Raw genomic sequence first — 27,203 nt, 5'->3', positions numbered from 1 at the left:
ATTTTTCTAGCTCTACTTTTTAGGTGTTCTATGTATATGCCATTTCTCCTTATACATGGTGTAAAGTAGGGATCAAACTTACTTTCTTCCAAATGGATGGCCAGTTGTCTTGATTTCAAATGTTGAAGTATATTTTCTAAGATGAAATTCAGCACCCCTAATAAGAGTGTTAAACTCCATAAATAGATCAGTCTCTTTCTGGACTTCATTCTTTTTTTTTAACCTGTTAGCACCTACTGTTTTCATTCCCATACCTTAGAATATATTTGCAAATTCTCCTCACCCTTATTTCTCAAAACTAGTTTTAGCTCTTTTTTAAGCATTATTCTGCCAGAGGCCCTGTATTGTCAAAGTTAAATTCCTCCCACAAATCATTGCATTGCCTTAAACTTTCATGTTAATATAGGAATGACAATTTTTTTTATAGTATGACTTTTTCCCCATCCTAGTCATGGTCTGTCTCATCATTTATTTAGTTTTTAAGTTCTTCAACAATAGTGTATCATTTTATTTATATAGATTTTTCTTTTTTTTTAATTCTTCAGTATTTTTTTTGTTACTATTGTGAATAGGATACTTTTTACATTATATGTTGTAACTGACTTATTAAGATTTATGTATTTATTTTATCTTATGTCTACCATCAGCTGAATTATTATTATCCTAATAATATTTTTGTTGTCATAAATTTTATTTACCAGAATATAAGGCCAATATGTATAGGGCAGAATCCCTTAGAAATACAAGGAGATTCTGGGGGGGAAAAAACACAAACTCAATTCTCTTCCAGAGTTTGACAAAGTATAGAAAAATATAATGATCTGTATGAGACAAAGTCTTATTAATAAAGAACCTCAGACTTAAGAGAATTGCTCTTCTGATACCCTATGATACAAAATCCAGGTATGCACATAGTCCTTCAGAAAGCAATAATAAATTCTTTCAAGTAGAAATTGTACAGGTTACATTCTCTGACCATGGATTTGTAAACCTGAGATTCCAACAATTAAAACATAACCATAGGGGCACCCAGTAGGTTGAGAGTCTGACTTCAACTGCGGTCACAGTGGTTCTTGAGTTCGAGCCCCGTGAGCTCTGCACTGACAGCCCCTGCTTCAGATCTTCTGTCTTTCTCTCTCTGCCCCTCCCCCACTCACTCGAGCATGTGTACTCTCTCTCAAAAATAAGCATTTTTTAAAAAGAGAGATAAATAACTTGACCATATGGAAATTTTAAAACATTTTTTTGAGTTTATTTATTTATTTTGAGAGAGACAGAGAGAGTAAGCAGGTGAGGGGCAGAGATAGAAGGAGAGAGGAGGGATCCCAAGCAGGCTTCTCACCAGCAGCAGAGTCTTACTCGGACTCAAACTCATGAAACTGAGATCATGATCTGAGCCAAAACCAAGAGTTGGACACTTAACCAACTGAGCCACCCGGGCGCCCCTAAAACACTTTTCTACATAATGTATTCTTCAAAGTAGTTTATTCTTGGATTAAAGAGAAAATTAAAGTTAAATTATATATTATTTAAAGAACAAAAATGAGAAAAGTCCACTTAAAAATATATAAGTAAATCTTCTATCATTATTTACAATTGAAAATAAGTCAAGTTTCGACATAGACAGATAAAGGCAAACAAAGAAACTAGGATGAGGAAATTTATAAAGATAAAAGTAGAAGTCAATAAAGTATAAAATAAAACAGTTATTCCCCCAAAAGGGAAATAAAGCTCTATGTCAGTTGTTTTTAATAAATAATACAACTTAAGCTCCTGGAAAACTTGATATGAAGAAAAAACAAAATTACACAACATTAAGAAAGAAAATTCGATTTTCTCTTTCTCAGAAAACCGAGGAAACAAATGACATTACAATAATTATAAGAAATACTATGTACAGATTTAAGCCAATACATTTTAAAATCCAGATTAAGGGTTTTCATGGGGAAATCCTTTATCATTACCAAAATTGACTCAAAAAGAAACTGAAATCTAAACAGACTTAAGAAATTCAAAAGATTGTTAAATACGTAACTGCTAACAAAGATCCTGACCCAGATGGTTTTATGAGTGAGTCCTTTTAAGAGACTGATCATTCTGATGTTGCTTATAATATTCCAGAATACAGAGGATAGAAACCTTGCACATTTCTAATATCAAAACATGAAAAATTAACCCAAAAAATAAAACTGTAGATCAGTCTCACTTATGAATATAAGTTAATATTCTAAATAAATATTAACAGATAGAATCTAAGGGTCTATGAAAAGAATAATATATCATGATTGGGAGTGATTTACTCCAAAAAGGCAAGGATGGTACAATATTAGGATATCTGTTAGTGTGATTAATATACCACTCATAGAATGAAGGAGAATGATCACGTGGTCATTATTAATAGACATTTAAAGATATTTCATAAAAATTCATTATCCATTTTGAGTGGTAACTAATTTTTAAAAGGAATAGAAAGGAACTTTCTAAACATATCAGTATAGTTATTTTAACTGTCTACACATTGATTTGATGATCATGATAGGTACACTGATTAAAGTACTACAAGTGAAAACAGTCCTACTAAAGAGTTTTGGGATGGGTAATCAGTCAGAAATCAGAGCCTCTTTAGAACAGCTTAAAATAATGCAATATTCAGATTAAAATTTTCATTCCATATGATGCTAGACTTTATTTCAAATGGAAGTGAGAAGGTAGGTGTGTGCCTGTACACTATGTTTATAAGCCACTAGCGGAAGAAACTTTATGGGCCATTTACACCCACACTTTTGTTTGCAGTGTATCAGAGAAGCAGGGAAATATTGATAAAGCAGAAATAATTTATGCAAGTAAAAACTAGAGCCCAGAATTGGATGCTCTTCTTAGCAAATGGAGTAAGTGCCTTCTTTCTCAGGAATGACTGGTGATTGAATTTTGCCCGATTATCTTCCAGCAATGATTGCCTTAAATCATTAATTAGGTATTTGTTAAACCCCAGTTGTTATGCGAGCAGTATTATGATGGGTATTTACAGATGTAACCATGGATAAAATCGGGCCCATGCCCTCTGAAACAAACCATATTATGAACTATGTTACAAGGTGTGATTTTCAGGTGGCACTGGGTTCAGGGAGGTGATGGCATCAGAGGCAGGCTTTGTAAGATAAATAAAGTTTCCACATGTGGAGAGAAGAAATGCTTCCCAGACCAGAACAGTATCAACTAAAGCATGGAGGCAGGAGCTGGAGGAAATGTCTATATAACTGAGTGGTGCTCAGACCTAGCCAAGGATCAGTATTACCTGAAGAACTTTGTTAAAAAAAAAAGAGAGAGAGAGAGAAGAACTCCAAGGACCCCACCATGGAGACCTAATTCAGTGACAGAGAGATAAGGCCAGACATCTATGTTTTTCTAAAATCCCCATGGATGATTCTGATGCACAGTCAGGGTTGAAACCCAGTGATGTAGTCTAGTATGTGACCAGCCTGTAAGGATTATGGAGATACTATGGGATATACTGCTGGAAAGATAGAGCAGAGCCAATGATAACTGAGTAACACTATATGGTATTGTAGGTTTGTTTGCTTCCTTTTTTTAAAGTTTATTAATTTTATTTTGAGAGACAGAGAAAGCACACACATTAGTGGAGAAGAGAGAGAGAGAGGGAGGTAGAGTATCCCAAGCAGGCTCCACGCTATCAGCACAGACCTCAATGCAGGGCTTGATATCCTTAACTACGAGATCATGACCTAAGCTAAAATCAAAAGTCAGACACTTAACCAACTGAGCCACCGAGGCACCCCATCTGCTTCCTTTTTTTAATTTCTATTACATCACCACCATCCCTCCATTAGATACCAACCAGATATCCCTTACACAAAATTTGACCTCTTGTGTGAATTCAAAGGAAAACCTGTTAAATGAGAGGAAGAGGAGGAACCGATCGAGAATCTTGTTCCAGTAAGATATGGCTGTATAATCTGCCCCCCCCCAACTTAAAACAACAGTCATTTTATTATCACTTCTAATCCTGTGAGTTGACTGGACTCAGCTAGGCAGTTCTGCTCACTGTGACATTGGCGGGGGTGGGCCACAGTTGTCTGGGGGGATCAGTCCAACTGGAATGTCCAAGACGGCTCACTCGCATGGCTTTCAGCCAAGAGCTTAGCTGGGGCTCTACACTGGAACATCTTTGTGGGCTTCTCACTGCGTGGCACCTGGGCTCCAGAGGAAGTGTCTCAAGGGTAAGCATTCAAAAAGGCCCCGACTACCAGGCTTCTGCTGACCTACTTTTGGTGGCCTCAGATATATTCTGTTAGTTGAGTTGACCAGATCACTGAGGCCAACTCCTCAATGGAAGGTGAATTCAACTCCATCCCTTGATAGGAGGAGCAGCATGTGCCCACAGGAAAGAAGGAAATAGATGGCTGTCGAGTTTTGGAGAATTGCTACTGCATTCTTCATGCACCAAGTACTATAGCATCAAAGTACATAAAGGAGAATTTTAGGAAGTTTAGATAGATGTCACCAAAAGTACAATTAAACAAAACAATAAGTAAGGATAAAAGGAATCTGAATAATACAAAATGCTTATGTAATAGATTTATGTCTTGAATTCCTTATCTGACGGTAAAGAATATTACTTTATTTCAGGCATTCATAGAATATCTGCTCTCCCCAAAAGAGAAGCACTTGAACCCCTATATACTGTATACAGTATTTATACAGTATAAGGCTGAAGCCTATACATCTGTTTCCTTATCTGCCAGCCTTGCAGAAGTAGTTATAGTTGTGTTTGTTTCACCTGTTACTGTACACTACTGTGTATTAAAGGAGATTCTTCCTATTTGGGAATCCGGTACTCTGGATGGCTTTTTTACACATAGTATAAACAATTCAGTTACACATTCTGTCTTAAGTTGTTTTTATTTGTTTTCTGAAAAGAGCGGCATTGAAGGGGGTTTATTTTGATTTTGCACAGTCTCATGATACGAGTAGTTTTGACTTGTCCTCGGTGCTCTTTACACTTCAAGGTCAACATCCAGCAACCACTGGACTCATCTTCTGATTTCCCAATACTGCTGACCTAGGAATTGAGCTAGAATCATTGCCTACACTTATTTTCCATGTATTGTTTTTTTAAGCCCCTTAACAAAAAGAACAATTTTGAGATTCGTGTTTTTTTAAGTCTTTGCTTTGCTTTCTGAAATTCAGTTATTTTACCATCCTAGTAAGAAACACCCAAGTCTGAGGTGGGAACCCAGGTTGTGGGGATGATGTCATTTCCTGACCTGTCAGTAATGAGTCCTAGTTGTTTACTGCTTCTATCTCAGCGTCCCCATATGATGGCTAAGAGCTCTTTCTGAACTGGATCTTGGCATTAAACCAGCCAGGATGAGAAGTTTAAGCAGCCAGCCATCTTCCTCAGTAACGCTCAGATCTGTTTGCTGTTGCAGGTCGTCACGCTGTGGTACAGAGCTCCAGAAGTCTTGCTTCAGTCCAGCTACGCCACCCCCGTGGACCTCTGGAGTGTTGGCTGCATATTTGCAGAAATGTTTCGTAGAAAGTAAGAGATGCCTTTTGTTTCACTCTGTCTTCCTTAGAAAGAGGCTTTTTGATCTTCAGTAGTTTAAGTGACAGCATAGCATTTCTGTTGCAAGTAAGCTCATGCTAGGTCCAGATCCACCTGCTTCGGGTACCATGTCAAAGCCTGTCCTGGAGATGCTGTCTCTACGGTGTACTTACGGTGTAAGTCCTTACGGTGTACTTTTGTATGACTCTAGCTTCCAGCTCTCAGAAACTCTGTTTGGAAAGTAACATGCCACTGTTCTTCTGACTTATTTTTGTTGATGATGATAGGACGTAAAAATATCCTCACGGTGGACTTTGTACACAGGAGAAGGACCAAGGCTGTTAAATGTATGGAAATTTTGATGGTGAGAATAGTTGCTTAAACAGAATGTTCAGATTGAAAAGGAATAGGCAAAGAAGATGTCAGCACTGCTTCAGAATACTGAAAATGCTGTCAGATGGAGGAGAGATTAGACATACCCAGGCACCACAGAGAGCAAAACAAGGACCAAAGATACAGAAATTACAGAAATAAAGACTTTTGCACAGAAGTGGGAAAATCTAATGTTAGGCAGTCCTCTGAAGAGACGATTGGGGCCACTGAAAGTGGTGTATCCTCACTGGGTATTCAAGAAGAAACTGGACCACCACACATTGGAAGTGTTTGCAGTGGCATTCTTGGAGTGGGTGGATGGGCTAGATGACCTCCAGAGCCCTCTGATCCTGAGAGTCTGATTCATTTGATTTTCAGGTCACAACAAGTAGCCAAACAATACAACAAAGATTTGCCGGGAAAATAATCCATTCCCAGGCACAAAATTCAGCAAATCAAAATTAAGCAGAGAACCTAATCATAATCTAATGACTCCTTGTTTTCTATTTTCATTTCCCTATGTCCCTGGGAAACCTGCGTTGGGAAGCTGAGTATATTCCCGTTGTGCATGTTATGTTCAGAGTGTTGGCTACATGATAGCTCACAAGGAAGAGAAGTGCTTGACTCTTCTTCTGTTTTAACCAAATGAAGTTTTCGTGCATGTAATAAATTTGGGGACCTATTTTTAGAATTCAGCATTTTTGTATATTGCTCACAGGAAGGGATCATGCCAAAGAAATCAAAGTACATAGATGTTTGATGCAGGCCTACTGTATGCCAAGTACAGGACCACACTTCTTCCCTTCTGTTACCTTTTTATGCTTCCTTATCAAAGATAACTGAGAGGCACCTGGGTGGCTCAGTGCGTTAAGCGGCTGACTCTTGATTTTGGCTCAGGTCATGATCTCTTGGTTCGTGAGATCGAACCCCACCTTGGGCTTTACCCTGACAGCCCAGAGCCTGCCCTGACAGCCCAAAGCCTACTTGGGATTCTCTCTCTCTGGCCCTCTCCTGAGCACATGCTCTCTAAATAAATAAATAAACTAATTAATTAAAAAAAGATAATTGAGGGGCGCCTGGGTGGCGCAGTCGGTTAAGCGTCCGACTTCAGCCAGGTCACGATCTCGCGGTCCGGGAGTTCGAGCCCCGCGTCGGGCTCTGGGCTGATGGCTCAGAGCCTGGAGCCTGTTTCCGATTCTGTGTCTCCCTCTCTCTCTGTCCCTCCCCCGTTCATGCTCTGTCTCTCTCTGTCCCAAAAATAAATAAACGTTGAAAAAAAAATTTTTTTAAATAAAAAAAAAAAAAAAGATAATTGAGATGCAGTGATAAATTCATTTGTCTAACATCAAGCAGCTAAAAAGTAGCAAGGGTATTATTCCAAATGAAGTCTTGTGAGTTTTAATCCAATGTTGTTTTTCTACCAAGGAAGGAAGAAAATAAGTAATATTGAATTCAGCTGCAGTGTTTACCAAACAAGCTAAATAAGTGGTTTGGAAGTGTAGTCCTTGGACCTACGGCATCAGCATCACTAAGGACCTTGGTAGAAATGCAAATTCCCAGCTCCCCCCATCCCTACCCCAGCCCACTGGATCAGAGGCTCTTGGGCTGGGGCTCAGCAACTTGTGTTTTCACCAGCCCTCCTGGCGAGTCTAATTCACCCTCCAGGGTAAGAACCACGGGGTTGGATGACAAGATCACCAGGGATGAGCAATGTAGATGTGCAATTCCCAGACCTCTCCCTTAGAGATTCTGATTCATTACTAGGCTGGGGCCAGGCATTCTTGTTTTTAAAAGTACCTCATGTAATTCTTTACATCAGACAAGTGTAGAAAACATTGGGTTAAAGCATTATGGTCAGAACAGGAAATAATTTACTGTCAGTATGGCAAGGTGGGAGACAAGCAGGCATTCTAGTTCATCCCATAAATAACTTTGTTCACCTAAGAGCTGATTAGAGAAATGTCCGTTAAAATTACATTGATATGTCCGGAATTGTCCTCAGATATAAAGATTGATCCTGCTTTTGTAATAAGGGGGAGAGTGATCAGTTTTGGGGGTTTTATTTTGGAGGGACTGTTTGTTTTTAAATAGGCTTCATGAAGGGTTTTTGTTTTGGGGGGACTGTTTGTTTTTAAGTAGGCTTCATGCCCAGTGTGGAGCCCAGTATTGGACTTGAACTCACAACCCTGAGATCAAGACCTGACCTGAGATCAAGAGTTGGATGCTTAGGGGCACCTGGGTGGCTCAGGTGGTTAAGGGTCCGACTTTGGCTCAGGTCATGATTTCTCCGTTCTTGAGTCGAGCCCTGTGCCGGGGTCTGTGCTGACAGCTCAGAGCCTGCAGCCTGCTTTGGATTCTGTGTCTCCCTCTCTCTCTGCCCCTCCCCCGCTCACACTCTGTCTCTCTCTCAAAAGTGAATAAAGATTTAAAAACAAAACAAAAACAAAAAAAAAACAAAAAACGAGTTGGACACTTAACCAACTGAGCCGGCTAGGCACCCCTGATCGGTTTTTTTTCAATAGTACAAGACTTGAATACCAGCCACTATTGATGATAAAACCATTATTTTTCTGAAAGATGTTAAAAGAAAGATAAAATTTAAGATATGTAGTGTTAAGCATTCACTAGTAAGGAATTTGCTGTATTTCTAAGCTAGTTGCTACCTATGCAACGGTTGTAACCTGAATTTTCATTTTATAGCATTAAAGCATTTTCCCACTGAAGTGGTGACATAATTGCTAATCTGGTTCCCAGTTTAGCTTGCAGAATCCTATATAACCTGGGATATATATGAAACATTATTTCTACTAATTCATCAAAACCTATTTTCCATTTATAACATTTTTTTCTACGGAAAAACTCATTCTTCCAATCCAACATGACAGGGATACCCGTCTCTTCACCCCAGCATGGAGTCTGGGAAGGGGGACTCAATGTTGGAGGCTTAGGGAACCGCTCCTTTCATGATGGCAGCAACAGTGCTTCAGTTTACTAGGAAAGTGAGATGATGAGTAGAGACCCGTTGGCTTTTTAGATGTGCACAAAAGAAAGTACTCTGTCTCTTGGAGCCTTGCATAGAGGTAGTAAATTGAGAATTAACTGCCTGAAGGAGGAAGCAATATCAGAATCCAGGCCCATGTGGACGAAGGAGAATGAATCCAGGCTTAGTACACACCATTCACAGGGTGGGTGCCCTGTCTCCTAAGTAGTTCCTGCTTTGGCTTTGACCTTGAATATGGCCGTAGGATCTGACCTTTGTTCCACTCTGTTCTTGTTTGGTATTTCCTATGATAATACCAAGATAATCTGATTGTGCCCGCTTCTTACTTATGTCAGATGAGCTCTGTGGTCCAGTCCCCAGCTGGTCCTGATTCTGTCTTGATTCCTGAGTCCATCTTGACACACCTATTGCAGTGTCCAAATGAGAATTTACAAGCCATAGATTCTGAAAACAGACTCCCTCATTACCTTAGGCTAACTCTAAATCAGAGAATCCTGGCATGTGTCCACTCTGGGTTCCTACTTGTTATTATGGCAGTATTTCCCAAATTTTGTCATCTTTTTTAACACTTTCATGATTTTTGCCATATCCTCAGAACAACTATACTTAACTTAATTTTTTAACCTAAACAATTTACCTTTTTTTTTAATTGGAGTATAATTGACATACAATCTTATGTTAGTTTCAGGTGTACAACATAGTGTTTCAACATTCGTATACATTACAAATCAATCGCCACATTAAATCTAGATCCTGTCTGTCACCATACGAAGTTGTTATGTATTATTAACTCCAGGCATACCTCATTTTATTGTGCTTTGCAGATGCTTTTCTTTTTTTTTTTTTAACAAATTAAGGTTTGTGTCCTGCCCCAAACAAGTCTGTCAGCACCATTTTTCCAACAGCATTTGCTTACTTCATGTCTCTGTGTTACATTTTGGTAATTCTTGTAATATTTCAAGCATTTTAATTATTATCATATTTGTTATGATGATCTGTGATTAGGACTCACTGAAAACTCAGATGATGATTAACATTTATTAGCAATAAAGTATTTTTAATTCATGTATATACATTGTGTTTTTAGACATAATGCTATTGCATACTTAATAGACAAGAGGGTAATGTTAAACATAACTTTTTTATGCACTGGGAAACCAAAAAATTCATTTGGTTCACTTTACTAATATTTTATTATGGTGGTCCGGAACTAAAGCCATGGTATTTCCAAGATTTGCCTATATTGCATTCATTTCTCCTCTCTTTATTATTATCTTTCTTCTATTAACTTTAGGTTTGTTCTTCTATTCCTTTAGGTGTAAAGTTAAATTGCTTATTTGAGATTTTTCCTGTTTCTTGAGGTAGACCTGTATCACTGTAAAATTCGGTCTTGGAACTGCTTTTGCTGTGTCTCATAGATTTTGGACTGTTGTCTTTACATTTCATTTGATTTCCTCTTTGATTTTTTCATTGACCCTAAACAACCTAAGTTGTTTAGTAACATGTTGTTTAGTCTCCATATGTTTGTGGTTTTTCTAGTTTTCTTCTTGTAACTGATTTTTAGTTTCATACCATTGTGCTTTGAAAGACGCCATATATGATTTTAATCCTTAAATTTATTAAGACTTTTTTTTTTTTTTAATTTTTTGGGACAGAGAGAGACAGAGCATGAGAGGGGGAGGGGCAGAGAGAGAGGGAGACACAGAATCGGAAGCAGGCTCCAGGCTCCGAGCCATCAGCCCAGAGCCTGACGCGGGGCTCGAACTCACGGACCGCGAGATCGTGACCTGGCTGAAGTCGGACGCTTAACTGACTGCGCCACCCAGGCGCCCCTCAGGCGCCCCTATTAAGACTTGTTTTGTGTCTTAACATGTGATCTATTCTGGATAATGTTCCGTGTACACTTGAAAAGAATGTAAATTCTGTTGCTTTTGGATGTTATGTTCTGTAAATATCTGTTCAGTTCATCTGCTGTAAGATGTCATTTAGGCTAATGTTTCCTTATTGATTTTCTGTCTAAATGATCTATCCATTGGTGTAAAGTGAAGTGTTAAAGTAGTCCCCTGCTATTACTGTGTAACTGTCAGTTTCTCCCTTTATATTTGCTAATATTTGCTTTATATGTTTAGGTGCCCCATGTTGGGTGTGTACATATATGTGTTATATCTTCTTATTGGACTGATCCCTTTATGATTATATAATGTTTTTCTTTGTCTCTTGTTACAGTCTTTGTTTTAAAGCCTGTTTTTTTCTGATACGAATATTGCTACTTTAGCTTTCTTTTCATTCCAATTTGCCTGGAATATCTTTTTACATCCCTTCATTTAGATCTGAAATGAGTCTCTTATAGTCGACATATAGATAGGTCTTGTTTTTTTTTGTTTTTGTTTTTGTTTTTTTTTTTATCCATTCAGCCACTCTGCCTTTCTATTGGAGCATTTAGTCCATTTACTTTTAGAGTATTTAGTGATGGATGTGTACTTATTGCCGTTTTATTGATTGTTTTCAGGTTCTTTTTATAGTTCTCTGTTCCTTCTAATTTTTTTCTCTTCCCTTGTGACTTGGTGACTCTCCTCAGTGTTATGTTTTGTATTTCTTTCTCTTTATTTTTGCATGTCTGTCAGAGGTATTTGGTTTGTGGTTACCATGAGGTTCATATATAATATTCTATATATACATATAGCAGTCTATTTTAGGTGGATTGTTTCCTATTTTCACACACATGCTAAAACCACTACATTTTTACTCCCTTCCATCCATGTTTTATGTTTTTGACACTATATTATATACTATTTTGTGTATTCCTTGACTGATTATCATAGGTCTAGATGATTTTACTATTTTCGCCTTTTAACCTTCATACTAGCTATGTGGTAGATAATCTACTACCTTTACTATAAATTTACCTTTACCGGTGAGATTTTTTTTTTCTTTCATAATTTTCTCCTTTCTAGTCATGGCATTTTCTTCTCCATTTAAGAAAAAAATATTTTTAAGTTTATTTTTGAGAGAGGGAGTGCACGCAGATGTGCTCATGCAAATGGGAGAAGCAGAGAAAGAGAGAGAATCCCATCTGGGCTCTGCACAGTCAACACAAAGCCTGAGGTGGGGCTTGATCTCACAAACTGTGAGATCATAACCTCTGCCGAAATCAAGAGTTAGCCACTTAACCAACTGAGCCACCCAGGTGCCCCACCCCCTTTTTTTTATTTTATAGAGAGTGTGCAAGCAGGGGCGAGAGGCAGAGGGAAAGAGAAAATCTTAAGCAGGCTCCACACTCAGTGCAGAGCCGTCCACTGCAGGGCTGAATCCCACAACCCTGGGATCCTGACCTGAGATGAAATCAAGAGTAGGATGCTCAACCTACTGAGCCACCCAGTCACCCCTCTTTTCCATTTAAAGAAATCCCTTGAAGATTTCTTGTAAGGTTAGTTTGGTGCTGATAAACTCCTTTAGCTTTTGCTTGTCTGCAAAACTCTCTATCTCTCCTATTCTGAATAATTACCATGATAGGTAGAGTATTCCTGGTTATAAATTTTTCCCTTTCAACGCTTTGAATATATCCTGCCAGTCCCTTCTGGCCTGTAAAGTTTCTGCTGAAAAATCAGATGATAGCCTTATCATAGGGGTTCCCATGTTTGTAACTAGTGGTTTGTCTCTTGCTGCTTTTAAGAGTCTCTATCTTCAACTGTTGACACTTTAATTATAATGTGTCTTGGTGTGGGTCTCTTTGAGTTTATCTTATTTGGGATTCCATGTGATTCCTGGACTTGGATGTCTTTTCTTTCACCAGGTTAGGGAAGTTTTTAGCCATTTTTTTTTTCAAATAGGTTTTCTGTACCTTTCTGTCTCTCTTCTCCTTCTAGGATCCACAAAATATCAAATATTAGTGTCCCAGAGGTCTCTTAAACTATCCTCAATTTTTTTTTCATTCTTTTTTCCTTTTTCCTATTTCAGTTGGGTGATTTCTACTTACATTGTCTTCCAGATCACTGATCCATTCTTCTGGGAACCTCTAACCTGCTGCTGATTCCCTCTAGTGTATTTTTCATTTCAGTTATTGTATTCTTCAGCTCTGATTGGTTCTCTTTTTTTTTTTAATTTTTAATTTTATTTTGAGAGAGAGAGAGCACGCACATGCAGGGGAGAGGGCCAGAGGTGGGGGGGGGGGGGGGGGAGAGAGAGAGAGAGAGAGAGAGAGAGAGAGAGAGAGAATTTCAAGCAGGCTCCACACTCAGCATGGAGCCCAATGTGGGGCTCAATCCCATGACCCTGGGATTGTGTCCTGAGCCAAAATCAAGAGTCAAACACTCAACCAACTGAGCCACCCAGGCACCCCTAGTTGGTTCTTTTTTATATTTTCTAGACAATTTACTTTTGTTAGCCTCATCCTGAGTAAAAATATATAAAATCACAGATTTGATGAACCATTTATGTGCCTAGTACACACTCAAATAGATATATATAACCATTAAAATTATTGAGAAACATAGTCCATGTTCAACCCCTAAAATCATCTCTCTCACATGTCACCAGTGGTCTATGTCACATGTTGGAAACCTTTTAACAAGCATTTCATTTAATCTACAAGTAACTTACTGTGTGGCTACTATATGCAAGACCCTTTTCTAGAGAGATAAATTAAATTCTAGTGAGGAAGAGAGGCATTGCGTGCATGATTAGTTAATTAGCCAGAGCCAGGTAAATGCTATGAAGAAGCATAGGGTTCTGTGAATAGGTATAATGAGAAGAGTGTTTCCAGAGAGGGAAAGAGATTTCTTAGTGGAAGGCCAGAAGTCAGGATTAACCTAACTTAGAGGTCACATCCTAGTTGTTTAAATAAAATTATTGAGGAATAATCATTTATGTATTAGGAAGGCTCACCATTCTCCATAAAACCTAAGGAGAAAAATAAGAAACAAAGGGAGGTGACATTTGTCTGTCATGTGACAGACACAGGGCCAAGCCCTTCACACACATTATCTCACTAAACCCACATTCTGAGGACTATTATCCAGTTTCCAGATGACAGGCCAAAGTCTCCTGCAAGGAGAGTAAATAATTGTCCATGGGCACACAGCTCTTAAATGGCAGAGCCAAATTTGAACCCAAGTCTGCCTGACTGTATAACGTTTGATTGTTTTTCATTCTGTCATGTTTCTGCCCTTGCTGTTGTCTCACCTATTATGTTATATTTTTATCTGGAATGTCTTATGCATTATTACAGTGTAGCAGCAATGACATTTTAGAAGGTCAAGAAGCAAACCATGCATTTAATACCTTTGATTTCCAGTCTCTCCTGTCTTAGAAAAGTTGGCCAATTCTCTGTGATATTATTAAGAGTTGCCAGAGAGGGACGCCTGTGTAGCTTAATCGTTTAAGTTACCAACTTGATTTTCGGCTCAGGTCATGATCTCATGGTCTTGAGAACGAGCCCTGCGTCGGGCTCCACGCTGAGCATGCATGGAGCCCACTTAAGATTCTCTCCCTTTGCCCATCCCCACTTGTACACGCATGCTCTCTCTCTCTCTCATAAAAAAAAAAAATGAGTTGCCAGAGAGTTTTAATACTATCTATCAATGTCATCTGGGTTTAATAATTGCCCCAATGACTTACAGCAGCATTTTACAAAATGGCTGAGAGTTGAAGTTTTTTTTATCCTCCTTTAGCTCTTTGTCTATGGGTAGTCCATCTGTACTCCACATTGAGTTACCTTCTAATACTAAAGAACAGTGTTAGGAATTTGGTCAGCTAGCCAGGCTGAAGGATGGGACGAGATGGGATAGGATGGATGGATGAGATAGATTGATTTTTAACTTCATAGCAAATTAAATTCACAATTGCTAACTATCCAGGTTATCTTGTGATCCTGATCAGAACTATTGTCTGTGGTTTGAAGGTTATGGGGTTTTCCAGGTTAAAGCAAAGTCATAAAAAGAAAATGCACGTTTGAAAAAAAAAACTAATTCTAAAACTAGTTCTTTGAATATGGAGATTGTGGTAAGCAGATAGTAATTCTTAGAAGTTCTCAGTTGCCAACTCTACTGATGCCTAGCTAAGAAATGCCAAATGCTATTAGGAAGAATATAATAAATACAGTCACTGTTGGAAGGAAACAAACAAGGCTTCATGGTTATATTATCCCATGTATGGTGGCCTCTCTAGGCTTGTCGTCATTGATTTCTATGAATTAAATACCCAGTAGCTGAGAAACAGACAGTGAAACTGTCTTTTGTGGCTGAGTGGTCTGTGAACAGATGTCTTTAAAATGTCACTGAGTGCCTTGCCAGTTTTCCCATTGGTTACTGTGTTGGTGGTTCCCCATATTTGAATGCTCTCTCCTTAGTGACATCAGTAAAATGTGGTCCTTAATTAAGGGCTGACCTGAATAACAAGGCACCAGAAGGCAAGCTGTAGCCTGTAAGTCGAAACCCATTACCTCAGGTTAGGTCAGAACACGTGTGTGGAAACCAGGGCACTTAGCTGGACCTTGAGATTTCTTATCTCTTCTTGGGTGCTTTCCTAGGCCCTTTTATTTATGTATTTATTTTTCTTTAAAGAACCAACCAACCAAGTGGGAAGAACTTTAAAGAAGCCTTTTCTTGAATAAGGAAATACCCACAATGGTACTTAGGAAAAGAACTGATCTTGGCTGAATAATGCATAAAAGGTAGTTCTGATAACAAAGGAGCACCATTAATGTAATCAGTGTTGATTTCTCTTATTCTTAATATGTGTTTTACTTTAACATGAATTTGAAAAATGCATTTGTTTTCACAATGTATATCGAGATGCTGCCTTAAGCCGTGGCCTTTCCCTGTCGGGACAGCTCTGCGGCACTTGGGCATCCCAACCCACAGCCACTTGAGTCTGGCACCCTGGGTCTGCCTGTTCTGTGGTCTTCTCTGCAAACTAGATTTTATCTTTATAGTATTCTTCTGCCATTCTGTCATCCTGCCCTTCCCTCCAACTGCCCGAGTCATTGCTTCCCTTTTACTGACAATTACTGCTCTGTGACTTCTCCCCATGGTCTCATCCCTGTTCTTTTTTATTTTTTAAGTTTATTTATTTATTTTGAGAGAGAGAGAGAGAGAGAGCAGAAGGGGCAGAGAGAGAGGGAAAGAGAGAGAATCCCAAGCAGGCTCCACACTGTCATTGCAGAGCCCCACATGGGGCTTGAACTCATGAACCGCGAGACCATGACCTGAGCTGAGATCGAGTCGGATACTTCACCAACTGAGCCACCCAGGTGTCCCTGGTCTCACCCCTGTTCTGAGCAGCTGTTTCCCCCTTCTCTGGCTCTCGGAACTTCTACTCATCCTTTCTACTCTGTCCCTTGGAATCCCTGTTCTGAGCCACAGGTTGCCCCACTTCGCTGAACTTTCCTCACAGTCTCCTTCTCCAGGGCATTTTTTGTCAATGCTCTCTTCCCTCAGAATAGAACTGGAATGTTCCTGGGCATCTGCTCCTGAGGGCAGTATTCTGCCATTATTCTCTCATCTCCTTTTTGCCATCCTCTCCTCCTCCCTCTCCGCCATCTTAATTACATCACCTGTCACATACAGGACCAGTGATTTTGTTTTGGTTTTTTTTTAAGCATAAAGCTTTTTTGAAGCATAGTAGCTTTTTCAGAGCTACGCTGAGGTAAGAACTGTTACCAATGGAAGTGCTTTGCATGTAGAAGGAAACAGCAGATTGAGGGTCCTGACTGACTTCGCTCACATCACTCAGCTTACCCTCTCTCCCTGTTCCCCAGCCTGTACTTAAGCATTCAGGACCTTCTGATGTACTTGTGTCCTTTGCTCACTCCTCATGGGCACTGCACCTTAGGCGTCATCATCCAAGTGTTCCACCATTTAAAATAAAGCCCAGCTTACAGACAGAATCAAGGGCAACTAGAGCACACAAGCTTTCCAGCACTTGCCATCTGAGCTTTTGGTGGCCACATCTCTGTCCTCTGGATCCGTAGTCTCAGACCTGGTCCCATGCACAATTTCTTACCCTCCAAACCCCTCTAGTCTTTAAACCCAGTCCGTTCCCATAGTCCCAAACCAACATTCAGCCATGTCTCCACTTCATTGAGATGAGTGAGGCTATCCAAAGTGAGCTCCTCTGTGCCCCTTCTTTCAACCCAAAAAATCTCTCCTTATCCTCGCCCTCTCTCCTTCTTCTCTCCCGTTTGCAAGAAGGTTGCATTCTTCTTCCTTATAAGACAAGCCCTTCAACTTATGTTCTTGATCCTACCCTGCTTCTGGACTCTCCCACCATCCATCATCCCTTCTGATTTTCTGCTCCAGAGTCTCCCTGTCTACTAGCTCTCATGGCTCCATCCTAGAAAAGACCTCACTCCCCCTTTCTGTGCCCTCAGTCTTTCTCCTTCCTTTCATGGCCAAACTTCTAAAAAGAACAGAGTCTCTACATTGCAGCCTCCAACTCCTTACCATTTGCCATTCCCTAAATCCTTCCAGTGATAAAAATAACAGATAATATTTATTAGGAACTTGCTATGAGCTAAACACTATACCAAGGGCCTTAAAATATATGATTTCTTACATCTCAGAGTAACTTCACCGGATACTGTTGTCCCCCACTTTACAGGTAAGAAAACTGAGGCCTGAGAAGATAAAGTAGTACAGAATCCCACAGCTAATAAATGCTGAGGAGATGCTCTGAAGCCAGGCTTATCTGGCTGCACAATCCTCCTAGCGATGCATCCGCTGACTTCTGAGTTGATACGAACCATCTCTCCATCCTCATCTTGCTTGGTGTCTTCAGCATCTGAATCCCATGACCACTTGTCCCATTAACCCTCCCTGTCCTTGCTGTTGGTGAAGAGCACACTACAGGGTACCTCTGCCTTTGTCTCCTTTACCGGCCCTTCTTCATCTTTCTCTTCCAAACCTAGATGTTCCCAAAGACTTTCTGTCTAGATAAGATGCAGATGGGCTCCAGAGCCACGTTCCTGTTCCCTGATGGACTGTCTGTCTGCCAACCATCTCACAGACACCTTGCCTTCACCAGACCCCCACACCAGCAATTCCTCTTGCCATCACTTTTCCTGTTAATGGAACCAACATCCTCACAGTTACCCAGCTGGGTCCTCAAAGTCACTTTGGGATCCTCCTCATCCTTCTCATATTTCCAAGCCCTGTGGTTCCCGTCTCCACAGGGTCGATCAGATCTTGCCTCTTTGTATCATGACTTCTGTCACCTCAGTTTGGGCCTTGACAGTCAGCCTAAAGCACTAACTTGCCAACCTGCTTTCCTGTCTCCTGCCTGTTCATGGATTCAGGATAAATCGGTCTTTCCATTGTCACCCCTTTACAAAAACCTGTTAAAACTGGTGTAGGATCTTTGGCTCTCAAGACCTTCTAAAGAAGCCCCCAACTTTATTCTGGCCTCAGCACATATTCCTGTCCAAGATGTAACTTACAGGTTAGTGAAAGCAACCTACCTTTTGACCCCAAAATACGCACAATGATTTTCCTCCTTAGAACCCATATGATTCTCTTGACCTGGGTGCCCACCTGCCCCCTTTCATTTTCCAGAGCTAAACCTAGAGGCTACCTCTTCAGAAGGAGACCTGCCGCACTCCCCCCACCTCCATGACTCCTCAGCACCCTGTGTGCACCTGTCTCATGGCACTTTTCTCAGCCACTTTCTTCCTGCACACGTACGTCGTCCACCACAGCTACAGTAATGATGTGATGCAGAGCTGTATTCTTTCTTAGGAACCAGATACTTAGCCCTGTTTTGGCCCTGCCCTGCCAGCTCTGTGACTAAAGCCAAGCCATCAGCCTGGAGTTCAGTGTCTTTATTTGTAAAATGGAGAGGCCACGATAAGACGCCATAGCCATGGTGTCCAAACTCCTCTGCCTAGCTCAGGAACTACCGTCCTTTCTTGCTCCCACACTCCGTTTTATTCAGAGCAGCCTCACTTCATCTTTTTTATATATTGGGCTCCTGAGATTGACAAGAGTTTTAAAACACAGCAGTGGATAATGGCCAAGATTCATTCTAACTCTGATATTCTTTGCTTCTGGGTGGAAGCATGACTTGGTCATTTCTGGAACCCTTGACCATGTCTGGAACAGCTAACATTTGTTGACAGAGTTTATTACATACCCTTGCATGTAGTCCTGAGCACTTGACATGTATTCTGCAGTTTAATTTCCCCAAGTGACCAGCCCCAGGATCCACATCTGGTCATTGGCAGAACTTGAACTCACAGCTGAAGACCTATAACAGGTACACTGAATTGTAACAAGCAACACTGAATATTAGAGAGACATCAAATAATAGAGAGTAGCATTATAATGGTTTGTGTGTGTGTGTGCATGCATTCGTTCCTCCCTCTCCACCCTACTCTTCCTTTTCCTAAATATTTGAATATATAGATATCCCATCCAAAAAGGTCTAAAGCAGCTCTGTCCGATAGAAATACAACATGAGCCACAGCGTAAGTCAAAATTTTTAGGAGCCTCGTTAAGAGGGGGGGAAAGAAACAGGTAAAATTAGTTTTTTTTTTTTGTTTTTTTTTTCAACGTTTATTTATTTTTGGGACAGAGAGAGACAGAGCATGAATGGGGGAGGGGCAGAGAGAGAGGGAGACACAGAATCGGAAACAGGCTCCAGGCTCTGAGCCATCAGCCCAGAGCCTGACGCGGGGCTCGAACTCCCAGACCGCGAGATCGTGACCTGGCTGAAGTCGGACGCTTAACTGACTGCGCCACCCAGGCGCCCCTAAAATTAGTTTTATTAGTATATTTTATTTTAAATCAATGTATCCAAAATATTATTTCAGTGTAATGAATATTTAAGAATATGAATGAGTATTTTACATTCTTTCTCATAAGTCTTCAGACTCCAGTGTGTATTTTACACTCACATTTCAGACGAGCCACACGTCAAGTGCTCAGTAGCCACCTGGACTATACTAGACAGCACAGATCTACACCATCAAATAGAAGGAAAAGTAAAGAAAAAAACAGGCTGCCATTTATTGGCAAGAGGAGAAAAAGTGAGTCAGTGCCCTTCTCTCCTAAACTCATTGAATCTCAGTGAGATTCCTTTTTCTTCTGTCTCCTGTGTCTTTTCTAGTTTGGGCTGTAAAAGTTGGGGTCCTCATATGTAAAACTAAGAGAAGTGACGTTGATGCAGGTGCTTGGCCTTTGTCCCTGACTTGGTGGCACTTGGATGCCAACCTGCACGTGGTTTGTCAGCACCAGCAGATCTTCCCCACTATGTCCTCTTTTAAAATTGCTTGCACCTGGAGCCTCGCCGTCTCTGTGATCTCTCTACATACCACTTTCAGAAACAAGAATTGCTGAGTGCAGGAACAAATTAGGAGATGTAGATGCCAGCTAGCTTTATTTAAAAGAAAATAAAAATTTTTAGGGGCACCTGGGTGGCTCAGTCGGTTAAGCATCCAACTTCGGCTCAGGTTATGAGCTTACAGTCAGTGGGTTCAAGCCCCACGTCTTCAGAGCTGCTGCAGATTCTGTGTCTACCTCTCTCTCTGCCCCTCCCCCACCCAAGCTCTGTCTCTCTCTCTCTCAAAAACAAGCGCTAAAAAATTTTTTAAAAAAAGGGAAAAAAATCTTTAACCACGAGGTAAAATAGTATGGTTGCAGAAATGCCAAGTGGTACAGAAGTATAAAAAGTGAATATTATCTTTTCTGTACTCTCATCCAAAATCTGCTTCCCCAAAATAATCCCCTGGATACACCTCCAGATCTTCTTTATTGCAAATTCAAAAGTGTGTATGTTTATAAATGCATATATACATACTCACACAGGCACATCTGTAAATTTATGTCAGAGAGATGGGCTTACACTATATACCACACTCTTCTGTACATTGCTTTATTCACTATTTTATTATAATGGGTTATGTCAGTTCATAGATATCTAGCTCATTTTCAAACTGCTGAATAACTGTCAGTTCATTTATTTCACAATTTAGTTTCCCATTCATGGACATTTAGGGGTTGTTTTTAGTCTTCTTGCAAACAATTTTGCAGTAAAATCCTTGTGCTTATTTTGTGGAACATTTGTCCAAGTATTTCTGTATGGTGAATTCCAGAAGTGAAATTACAGGGTCAGATAACATGCATATTTAAAATTCTGCCAGCTAAACCAAATTGCCCTCCAAAAAGCTTCTATTAAACTCGTTTAAATTTAAGGTGGAAGGTAGGATTGAGTTTCTGAAAGATTAAGAAGGGTTGTCAAGACTAAGACAAGATACAGACTCTCATGTAACCCCTGGCTTCCTTCTCTACCTGCATTTTAGAGTAATATTAAGAGGCACTTGGGTGGCTCAGTCAGTTGAGGGTCTGACTTTGGCTCAGGTCATGATCTTGTGGTCTGTTAGTTCAAGCCCCATGTCGGGCTCTGTACTGACAGCTCAGAGCCTGAAGCTTGCTTCAGATTCTGTGTCACCCTCTCTCTTTTCCCCACTTGTGCTCTGTTTCTCTCTGTCTCTGTCTCTTTCTCTCTCAAAAATAAATAAACATTAAAAAAATTGGGGGGGGGGGCGCCTGGGTGGTTCATTTGGCTAAGTGGCTCAGGTCACGACCTCACAGCCTGTGGGTTCAAGCCCCACATCGGGCTCTGTGCTGACAGCCCAGAGCCTGGAGCCTGCTTCGGATTCTGTATCCTTCTCTCCCTCTGCCCCCCCCCCCCACTCATGCTCTGTCTATCTGTCTCTCTCTCTCTCAAAAATAAACATCAAAAAAATTTTTAAGAAGATAATATTAAGAGTGAAATATAAGTAATATGGTAATTTTATAAAAACTGTTGTTAAGCTTGGTTTGAAGCATAAGAGACCTCCTTCAACCGTAAAATTCACTGTGGGTTTCCTTTTTATCAGTTGTATAGAGATAGGGAAGGAATCAACCTCCTTTTGTCAGTTTAAAAAAAAAAATTATCTCAAGACTAAAGTCCCCAGCAGTTTTGCAGAGTAGTTTTTTTCCAGTTGACAGACAACATGAAGGTCATTCTGCAGAGCTCCAGAGTGCCTAGGCTTGGGAGAATAATGTGTATTGATTTCTGATCTTCCTTCAGGGCAACACTTGGAACGTGGGCCTCTCTTCACATTGCCTTCCTTCTTAGTCTTCTTATTTTCCAGACCCCGTGCATATTTACTTCAGATTTTGCATTCTGAGTCTACTCACTGGAATTGTTTCAGAAGCCCTTGCATTGCTAGCACTAATAGTCTCTGTTCTACCTTGGTCATAAAGTCTCCGGTCTTCCTGGTCACCTCTTTCAGCCATTGTTTGGGATAAAAACATTTGGTTTGAGACCAGAAGCCATCCACTTCTTATTATAGAACAGCGGCAGAGAAAGTAGCTATTTTATACAGTGAGAGCCAATTCTTAACAGTCTAATCTTCAATTGATGGCAAACTTGTCTTCGTTGTCCCCTGGCTCCCATGAATAAGAGATGCCTCTCAGCTCTGCAAAATAAAAAGTATCAGGCCTTCACAGAATTACTTCAGCTGGAGTTTGGACCTCTGATTTGGGTCGAGTCTGGCCTTGGTAATTCCTTCAAAGCTTCATGTAACATTTTATTTGTGGCTTTACAACGATCTTGCATATTTACTAGACAAGACAATAATTCTCTCTATTCGGGAGACTTTTACTATATACCTGAATAGTTTTCCACAGAACAGTATTAAGGCACCAAATTAGAACAAATAGTAAGATGTGACAAATGATTCTACTTGGTCTTGTCCTAAAATGATAGGGTATAATGACAATCTGTCCATAACTCCATGTGGCCCAGTGCTGTGGGGTGGTCTGGTCTATCTGGTACCCATGCTTCATTGTTTCACACTGAGTTTCTGCCTCCCATTGGCCTTCTCAGGGTGACTAGATGAGCTAGTCATCTGATAAGACCCAGAACTTGGCTTCACTGAGAAGCATTGGACATTTTTCTTATAAAAATTAAAGAGGTTTCCTAATTTTTCTTATTTTTCTCCTTTCAGCTTTTCTCCTTGTACCTCCTTCAGACTTCTGTCCTCCTCTTCTGACTCACTCTCTTTCTTTCTTCCATTCTCCCTGTGTCACTCTCTCCCCTCACATTCCCAGTTTAACCATGGGAGACACAGGGCATTTAACACAGCCTTCCCTGTATCCTTCTCTGATAAACACACGGTAGTACTGAGTTTCTGGTTTATTGCTCCTGTTTTGCTGGCTCAATTACATTTTCAAATGATAGAATCTACTCAGAGATAGGCCTAAGAGTGATCAGCTGCTTTAGGGGTGTGCGTGTGTGTGTGTGTGTGTGTGTGTGTGTGTGTACGTGTACATATGTGTACACATGTATGTGCATATGTGTGCCCATGTGCTTTTATAAAACCAGGAATCTGGTTTATTATTTCTAGATCCTTTCTTGTTTTCTTTTTTTTTTTTTTTAATTTTTTTTTTCAATGTTTATTTATTTTTGGGACAGAGAGAGAAAGAGCATGAACGGGGGAGGGGCAGAGAGAGAGGGAGACACAGAATCGGAAACAGGCTCCAGGCCCCGAGCCATCAGCCCAGAGCCTGACGCGGGGCTCGAACTCACGGACCGCGAGATCGTGACCTAGCTGAAGTCGGACGCTTAACCGACTGCGCCACCCAGGCGCCCCCCTTTCTTGTTTTCTTACACACATTTCACAAAATCTTAATATGTGACAGATGCGACACAGAGACAGCTATAGATGTGTGGGCTGTATTTACTTGCTAATTAAACCATTGCAAGGGACTATTCAGAAAGCAGGTTTCCATTGAAAATTAGATTTTACTGTGAGGTGAATTGGATAGTGCTAGTTCTTTTCTTATCACTGGCACAGTTCTAGTTTGCTGGACATTCTCAGTCCAAACCTGGGAGAAGATTCAAAACCTTAGAATCAAGCATCAGGAGGCTGCCAAATGTGTTTGTGCTATGTTGCCCAACCATTTAATAATCACATAACATACTAATATTTTGATATTCAGAAGTAGTTTGGAAGCCAGTTACTCTGTGTTTGGCTGCTCAGAGTCCTATTGGATTCTACAGGTATCAGCATGCAGTAAAGTTAATTTGGAAGACAGTTAAATCGTATATAGTCCTGATTAAAAATGGGAATGAATTGAATATATGGACATTTCTCATTTTTTCTCTAAACTGGCACCTTTTTTTAAGGATTACAAATTAACAGCTTCTTGTAGTGCCTCTGTGAGCCCTCAATCAAAAGTCATTAAAAATGTTAAGAGCTTGTAGTTTAAAATGATACCTACTACCCCTCTCTCAGTTTCTGACACCAGAATTAAAACTGGCACTGAAGTAATTATTAGAATTATTTGGAAAAATTCCCATTTAGCCTGAACTAGATTTAAAAACCCATTTGGGGGCACCTTGGTGACTCAGTCAATTAAGCCTTCAACTCTTGATCTCCCCTCAGGTCTTGATCTCAGGGTCATTAGTTCAGGCCCCACATTGGGCTCTGTGCTGGGCTGGAGCCTACTGGATACGGTAGGTAGGAAGATAGATAGATAGATAGATAGATAGATAGATAGATAGATACCCATTTGGTGACTTGGGTTTGTTATGTGCACCTAAAAATTGTTAGATAGACCTTTTTTCCTCTCCCTCCTTCCCTTGTTTCAGAAACACAGGTTGACTCCCAATTCAGAAAATGGTCAGCTGTTCCCACCACTGTTTCTGTTGAGATCTCCACTGTGTGTTGCCTCCCCTCTGCCATCAGCATGGTATCTCTTTCTTTTGCAGGTATGAGTGTATATACCAGAAAAACAGATGCAAAAAGGGAACAGGGGAGCTGAGAAAAATGGGATATTTAGGAGGTAGACACGTGAGAGCAATATTAGATGAAACAAGGTAGATGTTAAAAATGGAGCTAAGAGCTGGGATGCCTGGGTGGCTCAGTCGTTTAAGCATCTGACTTTGGATTTTGGCTCAGGTTACGATCTCACAGTTCACGAGATTGAGCACCATGTTGGGCTCCATGCTGAGAGCATGGAGCCTGCTTGGGATTCTGTCTCTCTGACCCTCACCTGCTCGTGCATTCTCTCTCTCTCTCTCTCTCTCTCATCAAATAAACATGTAAACTTTAAAACATTTTTAAAATTAATCTAAGAGCTACTCAGAGAGTACTCAGTATTTACATAATGCATTCAAAGTAATGTCTACATTTTGTTGCCTACAACTTGTCTGGATTGATTGACCCTCTTTGAAGAATGAGAAAACCAAGCCAACCAAAAGAATAAAATTCTTATGACTTTTGAAAAAATACTACTGATCAAGAGAAGTAACATTATCCAGAAGCCTAAGTAAAAGATATAAAACTGAAAAGATTAGTGAAATCAGAAGAAATTTTCTAAAAATTTGTAGACTGATTGAAAGAATACTAGAAGACACACTCTCCAAAACAAAGGCCGCAAGAATTGAACATTCTGAAATGTAAAAATAGCAAAATAAGATGGAAAGGGAAGTGGATGAGATGTGGAATTGTGAGGAAACCCAGTACAGTGGCACAATTAAAATCTGGTCAGAGGGAGTAAGAAGTAGAATTAATACTATAGGAAATTGAATCATTGATTTAAAGGACAGTATTGAGACATTGTCACAGAATGCTGAGGAAAAGAACAAAAGGTTTGAAATGGTAAGAAAATAACAAATATGAAGGATAGAGAATCGAACTCTGGTTTAAGAAATTGATGGCCTTGGGGCACTTAGGTGACTCAGTTGGTTAAGCATCTGACTTCAGCTCAGGTCATGATCTCACATCACAGCTCATGAGTCCGAGCCCTGCACTGGGCTCTGTGCTGACAGCTCAGAGCCTGGAGCCTGCTAAAGATTCTGCGTCTCCCTCTCTTTCTGCCCCTCTCCCGCTCGCTCACACGCGCATGCTCTCTCTCTCTCTCTCTCTCTTTCTGTCAGAAATAAATAAATATTTTAAAAAAAGAAAAAAAAATTGATGACCTTGAAATGCAGTAATCAAAAACATAATTATAGAAATGTGTTCCTGAACAGAGACAGGACTTGGGTATGTGGATTAAAAGGTCTCAGAATATTTGGATGGAAGACATTGAAAAAGAGACCCTAGTAGTTTGGGTGCTCAGGGCTGTGAGTACAGAAAATTCCATTTGGATCGACTAAAGAATAAGGAATTTATTAGTTCACATGAATGGTGATTCCAGAGATAGGTGAGCTTCAGGGTTGGCTTAATCCAGAGGCTGCAGCTCCATTTCTCTAAGATTCCCTTGTCTATGTCTTGGCATCTTAGAAGACTGTCTTCCCGCATGGCAAAGTGGTTATAGCAGTTCCAGGTTTCACACCTGCACACCAGGACACTCAGACAAAGGACACATTCTTCTGGACCAGGGCTCCAAAGAAAAGTGCAGAATTTATCCTTAGGACTGCTTATGGTCTATGCCTGCACTTGAACCAAGGACTGAGACCAGAGGAATGGATTCTGTTGACCAGATAGATGGTGGTCTGAAGAACATCAAGTTCTCTTACAAGGTGAAAGGGAAAAATGGATACTAGAGAGGCAACCCACGGAATCTGCCACAAAGGCTGTCACAGAGCACATCTGGCGAATGTCTGAACTGCATGGAGAAAGGGAAAAGCCTACAAAGAACAAACTAATTTATTTGACAGTTATACAAAAAGGTAGAAAAGTTGGGCTGGCTTCAAACTTCTCTTTTATTTAACCTTTAAAAGGCACAAGAGATTAGAGAAAAATCGATAGCTTTGTCGGGGGGAGTCTGTGCCCAAGAACTTTATACTCAGGTGAATTATCTTAAATAAGTGAAGGCAGGGGCACCTGGATGTCTCAGTTGGTTAAGCATCCTCCTTCAGCTCAGGTCATGATTTCATGGTTCATGGGTTCGAGCCTTGTGTCAGGCTTTGTGCTGACAGCTCGGAGCCTGGAACCTGCTTCAGATTCTGTGTCTCCCTCTCTCTCCCTCCCCTTCTCCTGCTTTTGCTATGTCTCTCTGTCTCTCAAAAATAAATAAATGTTAAAAAACATTTAAATAAGTGAAGACAACAGAAAAGGTTCCTATGTACAAGGATTTAGTTACTGTTTGTTTAATACAATTTGAGCAAATTTGAGCTAACTGAAAGAGATACCAAAATTAGCACATCAAGAATGGGAGGCCACAGGGGCGCCTGGGTGGCGCAGTCGGTTAAGCGTCCGACTTCAGCCAGGTCACGATCTCGCGGTCCGGGAGTTCGAGCCCCGCGTCAGGCTCTGGGCTGATGGCTCAGAGCCTG

At 40.4% G+C, this 27,203-nt stretch overlaps 1 protein-coding gene across 2 annotated transcripts in view; it reads left to right on the top strand.

Annotated features, from left to right (window-relative positions):
• CDK6 (cyclin dependent kinase 6) overlaps positions 1 to 27,203 on the top strand; it is a 253,055-nt gene that overhangs the window by 177,549 nt on the left and 48,303 nt on the right. For both annotated transcript variants that reach the window (XM_030307954.2, XM_030307955.1), the window contains exon 5: positions 5,451 to 5,560. In XM_030307954.2, coding sequence (XP_030163814.1) covers positions 5,451 to 5,560 — 110 coding nt within the window. The remainder of the gene's footprint in view (positions 1 to 5,450; positions 5,561 to 27,203) is intronic.

The sequence above is a fragment of the Lynx canadensis genome, chromosome A2 (genome assembly GCF_007474595.2).
Source record: "Lynx canadensis isolate LIC74 chromosome A2, mLynCan4.pri.v2, whole genome shotgun sequence".
NCBI classification, from domain to species: Eukaryota; Metazoa; Chordata; class Mammalia; order Carnivora; family Felidae; genus Lynx; species Lynx canadensis.
The sequence above is the reverse complement of the archived record's forward strand: the minus strand, read 5'-3'. Positions and strand labels throughout refer to the sequence as shown.